A 9,207-nucleotide genomic window follows, 5' to 3' on the forward strand; every position below is an offset into this window, starting at 1 on the left:
TTTAGTTTTATCTTCAAGGTTTAAAATGACTCAATAGAAGTTTTGCTACAATGTGTAAATATTCGTAACGGTTTATTTGTAAAGATAATCGTTTTATTATGCTAAAATTGTTAACCGCTTTAAAATACTCGTTAAAAACCGGTGCATAAACATTTTATGCATTAACAACGCTTATTGCTTTCTAATTTACAACGGGTTTGGAGAATTCTTCATTTTAAAATGGTTCTTCACATTCTATTCCAACGGTCGAACTTCTCACCATTTTAATACTCATTAAAAACTAGTGTATAAACTTTTGTTCATTAAACAACGCTTGTTTCCTTCTAATTGATAACGAGTTTGAAAAATTCTTCAATTTATAATGGTGCTTTACATTTTATTCAACAGTTGACCTTCACACTGTTATAAGTTTTCTTTTTGACCGGTGTTAGTAGACGTTTCTGTAGTAGTGTGTATACAAAGAAATATGTTGAGATAAAGAATTTCCAACATTTTTTTATTTCGTATTGTGTAATTTATTCTATTATATAATACAATATAAGCTGTTAAATGTATATTTTTATTATATCATGCTACGTAATTTGAATAGTTTTATTTATTTCACTTGGTGTCGCATGCCGGGTATCTAAAGTAGTGGGAGAATATGACAAGTTTTAATATCATTTTCAAGGAAAAGATATGACAAATAATATGTCACATTTAGCCTTACCATTTTTTAATCAAGCAATTAGAGAGACTATGCAATGATCACTATTGTTCTAAGCCCAACGAGCTCAACCAAAGAGCGCAACTCAACTACTAGCACAGGCCCTAACGACTTAAGCGCTTAGGGTATAAGCAAGAATAGAGGATTGTATAAGGTATTAATAGAATTATGTGTTAAGCCTAGTTTTCCCATATCCGGTTCTTTCTCTGTAATTTCATCCCTTTCTTCAATTGGATAATATATAGAAATATGTGTCGACTAGTTTGATTTATTCTACATTCTATTTCATATCTCATCACTTCATATTATTCTAAAGTAAAGTATGCGTGTAAATATCTGTTGATGACTTTAAAAAGCCAGGCAAAGTAGTACATATTACCTCCTAAACTAAAGTATGCATGCATCTAAATGTTTGTTTAGAAATATAGTTTTATAATTACTAAGTTGTTATATGGTTATACTTAGCATTACTAATAGGTTTATGCAATTTATACTTTGATGTTCATGTGGATGAGAAGGATTAATCTAGTCTCGGGATGAGATCGAAACACTTATTTTGCATAAACTTGTTTGTATAGATGTAACTCATTATATTTTCATGTAAAGGTCAAACTTAAATACCATGATCGTAAAATCCACCTATAAAGACCTTTCATCATTTGTTTCCTAGAAATTACGCTTAGTCGTGGATGGTTGATGCATAGGTTGTCGTTCCCTAAGATGCTCACAAACGCACAGATGGATCCGTTCACTCTCAATCATTCTAAGAAAATTAATTAATTTTGAGTAAAATGTACATACAACCTGGTATAGTACATAGTACATGAAATGATAGTACTTAGTTTGATTAGTTGGGTTTAAACCCATAAGTAGTCTTTTCTTAAAGAGTTGTTGGATCTTTTTTGTGTATAATTTAATTTCGGATCACTTCCTCAACATTCCATTACACATGTAAATACAAGTGTTTTGACTTGTGTGTATTTGTATAATAATCTATGTTTTCAACCCTTTGGGTGGCGTGCGTATACGATTAGTTAAGTTTTAACAAATCAATTTTATACAGTTGTAAGCAGCATGAATCATGATGCTTTATTCTTTCTGGCGTAATCTTAAGGGTGGTTGAATTTTATAATCTCAATTTGACCTATGAGTGGGATTAATCCCCAGGTAAAAGGAAATATTTCTGACAATCTCAGCTTGCAATTTATTTTCTCTGGCAATTCTGTACTAATTGGAAAAGAATTAATCCTTTTAGCTTTTTATGAAATGAAAATTACATATCATATTGTAAGGAAAAATAGGTTGAATGTTATGAATGTCGAAAAAACATTTATTCAGTTGGAAAAACTTAAGATTATTTAAAATCCAATAAACATAATCTTAATGCTAAAAGATTAGTGAGAAATCAAGAATCACATTAGTTACACTGCAATATGTTGCTATTGGTAACGTATTTAGGGTCAAGGTATTCAACTAAGTGAAAAAAAAATGAGAACGATGAGGACTTGTGATAAAAAAAATAATTAAAAAAAATCATAACTCAAAATTAAAAAATAAAATAAGTAAAAAAAACGCAAATGTTTCTCCCGTCTTCCTCGTTCTAAAAAAAACCCACGATGTTGAGGAAAAAATATCATTATATTTTCGTTCATCATTATGTTTTTTTGTTTATTTTCGTCATAATTTGTATTTTTTTTTTCTTGACTTTGTGTCTTTTTTTCTTGATATTGTGTTATATGACTTGATATTGTGTAATATTTTGCTCGGTATTGTTTATATTTTACGATCTATTATGTCTTTTTTATATATCATTGTGTTTTTTTGTTATTTTCATCATTGTATCTTTTCTCTCGACATTGGGTCTTTCTTCGGGGGGTGGGGGGTGTTTGAACTCAAAAGAAGGAGGAAACATATTAGTTTTTTAAATTTTTTTTGTTTTTTTATTTTAATTTTTTAATTTTTTATGTGATAACAAATCTTTTTTACATTTCCAATTTTTAACTCCATTTACATTTTAACTTTTCCCACGTTAATTTTTGAGATTATCTTTGTGTAAACATAACTAAATACTTGCAAACATCCATTGAAAATCACAAAGCAATAATTTATATTAATAATATCTGGAAAATAAAATGCGTCAATGTGAAATGTTTCTAGCATGAGCGTCTAGTTATTAACACAATTTAATTAAAGGCTATTTAAATTTCAGTCTGATAGTTTACGCTAATATCCTTAAGGGAAAATCTCATAAAATGGTAACCAACTTTCAAAAATGTTTTAATTAGGTCATTAACATATATTTTCCTCAAATCGGGTCAGTAAATCTTCAAATCAAGTCTTTTCGATTTTTTTGTGCGTCAAGAAAGAAATAGAGAATAAGATGTGGGGGTAAACATGTACAAATGCCCTTAATTATAAACCTTATTTCGCATATTTTTTTTACAACGAATTTTTTTTTTAATTGTTGTTGTCTGTAAAACTTGAACCCAAGATCTTCCTCTAAACCCAGGTGTTTAAAGTCTTTGACTTTGTCATTCATTTCTAAGACTAACTTAACTTTTCAGAATTAAAAATAACTAAACTACTCCAGACATAGTATCAGCATCAACTCATATGTTATGTTTTTGCATTGTACTAAGATAGAAACCCATAAGTTACAGAGATTGAATAACAAGATATTAGAGAGTTAGTAATGATAATTTAAGAATCATAAAACAATATGCTGAAATAATTATAATTGAAATTACGAATAAGTTAGAAATTAATATTTTAATACATATGCAGTTAGATAGGCTACATAGGTGACTGATATGCTGGAAGGTAGGACTTTATACTCTTGTTGCTAGCTAGGATTTGTGGGTGGTATGTAAACGGAGATGGCTATTTGGGGCAATGATTAGGACTTTAAACAATTGTTACTTTACTTTCAAAAAAGATGATGTTTTATATGCAGAAACTTTTTAAGGGCGGGGAGATGATTATGTAGGAGCATCAACACGGGGCTCCTTGGGTGGTCTCATGGATAGCGTTAAATAGTGGGGGACAGAGTGGGTTGAAGAACCAAAGAGAGAGTAGCACATGAAAGATGTGGTTTCCCTAGATCGGGTTTGGTTAGTGACGGTATGGAATCGAGTGGAGTTCGGATGAAGTCTTTTACTATTTTTTAGTTTTATTTATTACATTTTATTACCAAGTTCGGTTATCTTGTGTCCTTTCACAGTTACCGGTCTAATATTCATAACAGAAAAAAAATCAAGGTTTATGTTTTCGTTAAATTTATGTTGTTGAATAATATACCATTAATGACTATTGAACAACACATCCGGTAACAGGACGCTTTTGATTATAAACCAGTTTGTTCAACCATGTGTTTGATTGCCACCTTGTATGTGCTTCCGTTTGCATAAAAAAACAAAGTTATATTCAAAATAAATAAGTTTCTAGTATTGTAAACTATACAAGTGTCAATACGGTGCCGTACTTATTTTTATGGTTTTTCATTGATGTTAAAAACGAGTCGATATCTTTTAGCACATATCACAACATTATTTTTGGGTTTCCTCTTTCGACTTCTATATCGAGTGCCGATGCCATAACGAACTGAATCGACACAGACCGAATTTCCAATGCATCAAGCAGGGAAGTCTCACCTATCAATGTTATATCTAAAATCCATCATTTTATCCTGAATAAAAATGTCATCCTTTTAAGATTTAGGATTAATAATATACATTGATAATAAACTTTCAGTAGATTTTTCCTAAAAGTCAAGCTAAATTTTGTCATTTTGGTATACATTGATAATATTTAGGCTTTTCTTCACTCGACATCAAGAATTTTATGTATGTTGCATCTAAAGCCCCTAAATAATTCTAAAATTAAAAAGTACAAAAGATGAAAAGATGAAAAGAAAGTGTTATTATACAATCTAATCACCCTAATGCATGTATACTATAATAAGTATAAAGATTGGATAGTACCTTAGAACCATTTACACATATGATCTGTAGAATTCTCGCGAACAAGTTTGGGTTTCTTAAGCAAATGTGAATGCAATCTAATCATCGCATTGCAAACTCGAGAAACACATCTACTAATTGTATCTCCCGAACGATGAAAACATATCATGACCTGATTCTTAACATTATGAGCTATGATGTGAAGAAATATGGCTACTTGTTCATCAATGTCCATATTCCTATTTGATTTTAATCCTCCAAAAGTTTTAAGCATGTCACACAATTTGATAAAACATGCTCGATTCATCCTAATTTGAGATATAGACATAATGTCGCTCTCATAAACATACCTATACAATATGGAATATCAATCTAGTTTTGCTGAAAAAAGTGTTGAATATGTGGTTTATCTATTTTGTATTCGACTACCAACATGTAAAGTGAAAGCATAAGCAAAAAACTGTTGTAATAAGTTGATTCCACTATGCCAAAATCAATGTCGCGTTCCTTTGATTACGTTTGCGAGTTTGTAAACTAAGTCGAGCCATTTCCTATTTACACGTTACCAACACACAATGAGTAAATATTTGTTGAAACAATGATATTATGATAATTTATATCTAAAAAATTATATCAAAGTATTTCATCAGCACAAATCTGGTTGAAGCATTTCATCAAACAGTTGGTGTGCGATGGACATTTGTTTAAAATAGTTCAAAATTTCAAAAACTTTTGATAACCCTTTGAAAAGTATCCATGATTAACCTACACCCATGTTCAAAAATGAATAATAAGAATGACACTAGTCATAAAAGATGGTTTTTGAAATCAATTTTGATAGAAAATCATAACACTCAACAATGGCAGACCAATCTTAATAGCCAAAATTTGCTATTACAAAATCATATCTGAAATGGAAGAAATCAAACAAGAAACATAAATTAGACAAGTACTAAACAAGAATTTAAACATAAAACAGAAATTAAAGTATAAAACCAAGAAGACCAAACATGTGGTGGAGGAGAACGGTGATGGAGAAGAACAGCGGTGGAGGTAGATGAGCAAAACGGTGGAGCACGATGAAGGAGAGCGACGGTGGAGCACAGTGGTGAAGAAGGATAATGGCAGTAATTTGTGAAATGTGAAAGAACGGCTGCGGTTAGAGTTAATAAAACATTACTTATTTTTTCAAAACAATCATTTTAAAATAGGTGGAATTTTAAAATTGCATAAAATGTTGGATTTGATTACATTTAGGGGGTGTTTGGTACAGAGAATGGAAAAGGAGAGAAAATAGAAATGGAAATGGAATTGTAGAGAAAGAGAATTGGTATGGAGAATGAGAATCATTTCTCTTGTTTGGTACACGAGAAAATAAACAGAGAACTCTACCATACCTAACCCCACCTCCACCCAACCTGACACCACTCACCACCGCAGCCCCACCACCACAGCCCCACCACCACCAGCCCCACCACCACAGCCCCACCACCACAGCCCTTTCTTCAACCACAGCCCACCACCACCGGCTGCCGCCACCAAATCCCCTTCTTCAACCACAGTACACAAGAAATTAAAAAGATTCAAATTTTTGGAACATAAGATATAGAAAAAGGAGGCTCAGATCTGTCATCACTGCTTCTTTGGAGATTTTGTGGTGGTGGTTGTGGTGGCGATGATGATGATGATAATCAGAAGCCACCTGCGACCACCGCCGATTTCCACCACCACTGTCACCCACCTGCGACCACAATCACCCGACCATCTGAAAACCCTAACCTACCACGAACTACCACTTGAAACCCTAATCTCCGTTCACCCGTACCACCTGCAACCTACAACCGGTTACCATCTCTGTGTTCACCACTGCGAACGGCGGAGACGGGGTGGCGGTTGCAGACTTGGAGACGGGGTGGTGGCCGGAGACGAGGTGGTGGCCGGAGACGAGGTGGTGATATGCTATGAGGAGGCTGCTGAGAAATGGATTTCTCTTTGTTTTAAAGAGAAATGAAATTCTCTAGTTTTAGAGAAATAGAAAGAGAAATAGAAATGAAAAGTGGAAAACAAACAAAAGAAATATTTCTAATTCCATTTCTCCCCAATCAAATCCTTCTACCAAACACCCCCTTAGTTTATATTTCCATTCCTTTATTGCTAAAACGAATAGAGCAATTCATAAGATTTAAATTCCATTCTTTAGAATTCCGTGAACGAACAGGACCAAAAAGGATTCCCAACTGAAAATTGGAAAGTACCATCACTTATCTTGTAACATAAAATTTAATGAAGCCGACAGCCGAAGCAATACATACCTTTTAAAAGAAATGAAAGGGACCAGCTACCGATCTGAATGGCACTGAAAAAGAAGTCTGCTCTTTTAATATCCACCAACTATAAATACCACATAACCCATACCTCTCTTCCCACTCAAATCCAGTTTCTCTCATTTCTTTTTTGTAATAATTATTATTTATTTATTATTACAACTTTCACATAAAAAGTAAAAAGTGTATTGTTAATTTTCACATTCAAATTATTGAGTGATCAAGATTTGCTATGGCTACTAGTTATTATGGGCTAATGATTGGCTTGTTGATGGCCATCTTTCTGGCTTCCTTCGTCTTCGCAGATCCCGAATTGCTTCAAGATGTTTGTGTTGCAGATATCGCTTCAGGTACATCGTGTTCTTCAATATCTAGTAACCACAAACTATTAGAGCTGTATTATTAAGGTCTTCATTTGTGAGCTATAAAGAAAAAATAGAATAAAAAAAAAAAAAAACTTTATAGGTAGATGAATGAGGATTAGAGCTGTATTATTCAGGATTTAAAGATAAAGATTTTAAATGAATCAGGTGTAAAGATGAATGGATTTGCTTGCAAATCCAACATATCAGCAGAGGACTTCTTCTTCGCCGGATTAGCGAAGCCAGGGCTCACCAACAACACCTTTGGCGCAACTGTTACTTCAGCCTCGGTCCAACAAATCAACGGTTTAAACACCCTGGGCGTGTCCTTGGCCCGCATTGATTATGCACCAGGTGGTCTGAACCCACCACACACTCACCCAAGAGCTACTGAGATCGTTTTTGTGCTGGAAGGCGAATTGGATGTTGGATTCATCACCACGGGTAATAAGCTCTTCTCGAAGACCATCACGAAAGGTGAAATCTTTACATTTCCAAGAGGCTTAATTCACTTCCAGATAAACAATGGTAAAGTTCCTGCAGCCGTTATTGCTGGCTTCAACAGCCAGTCGCCTGGCACCCAAAGGGTAGCAAACGCGTTGTTCGCCTCGTCTCCAATGGTAAACGATGTTGTGTTGACTAAAGCATTCCAAGTTGGAAACAAAATGGTGGAGAAAATTAAGTCTAGACTTGCACCTAAGAAGTAAAATCCAAGTGTTCATTCATGGATTGTTTCGTTGTTTTTCTTTAATCTTTCTGTCTTTTTTTTTTTTCTAATAATGGTTTGTGAAACAACGATGTTATGGGTCCATATGTTTATGTGTTGCCAGTTTTCTGATCTATTAATAATTGTGATTTTTTGCCACTGTTAATGTTTCACTATATCATATATAATTCATGTATCAGGAATCGATTTGGTTTAAAAAAACGATTTGAAACATTTTCATTATCATCTTATTTTTGAGATTGAAAAGTCCAAATATAAGGCTTAAGAGTCAGATGGTCAACACACGCTTTTATTGTGATATCAACTCTATAAGGTGTATGATTATTCTCTTTCAAGGATTTCCGTACGACAATAAAAAGCACCCACAACGGTGGGAAACTTGCTCGTCCGTAGCTTGGCTTGAGCACAGTTAAAAGTGAGAGAGAGAAGAGCGTGGGAGTGAATTCCAAAATATCCCGATTTTAAAGATAAATTAATGGCAGAGCTGACGTCATCTGGATGAGCGTGTGAGCAGGAAAGTTACATATATAAAGAGAAGGAAGAGAGAAGAGGAGAGAGGATGGTGATGGTGGTGATGTGGCGCACTGTGATTTTTTCCACGCATTTGGGTGTTCTAAATTAAAATATGTTTTAATACTTTTTTCACGCTCAAAGTAATGATAAAATTAGTCGTGATCACGTCTTTTGTGTAACAAAAGTAGAGAAGAGGTTTAAGTAACGGGCGATAAAGGGTTGATAACTCTCATGACCGACTCACATATATTGATCGTTAGGAACGTGAAAAAAGAGTAAACATAAAGCTAGTCACATTCAAATACGGAGATTTTCCTTAAAGTTTGCATTATAAGGTATTTCAGAATTGTCATCAACTCATACAATTTATTTGTCTTATTATTTTTCTTAGTTATTGTATTTAATATCTAAATTGACACAGTTAATTTTAATAAATTATTACTTTTAAAACCATAAAAATATTTCTCATTTGTCATATTGATGGAAATTGCTAGAATTTTCCTGCCAAAGGGAGTTCAATGTAGAGATTTTTGCATTCAATAATACATCAATTTTATATCAAGGGTTAATTTTCATAGCTCATCCTTTTATTTCGCTTAAGGCTCGCGTGGCAATT

The 9,207-nt window shown here is 33.3% G+C and overlaps 1 protein-coding gene across 1 annotated transcript; it reads left to right on the forward strand.

Moving 5' to 3' along the window:
• Window positions 1-7,120: 7,120 nt before the first annotated feature.
• Window positions 7,121-8,098, forward strand: LOC143586348 (germin-like protein 5-1). Its single transcript, XM_077067914.1, has 2 exons — window positions 7,121-7,339; window positions 7,520-8,098. The coding sequence occupies exons 1-2, from the start codon at window positions 7,222-7,224 to the stop codon at window positions 8,056-8,058; spliced, it is 657 nt and encodes a 218-aa protein (XP_076924029.1). The 5' UTR covers window positions 7,121-7,221; the 3' UTR covers window positions 8,059-8,098.
• The last annotated feature ends 1,109 nt before the right edge of the window (window positions 8,099-9,207 follow it).

This window comes from Bidens hawaiensis, unplaced genomic scaffold (genome assembly GCF_021521415.1).
Source record: "Bidens hawaiensis isolate Kalapana, Puna unplaced genomic scaffold, B.hawaiensis_p1.1 tig00034614_1, whole genome shotgun sequence".
Lineage (NCBI taxonomy): Eukaryota > Viridiplantae > Streptophyta > Magnoliopsida > Asterales > Asteraceae > Bidens > Bidens hawaiensis.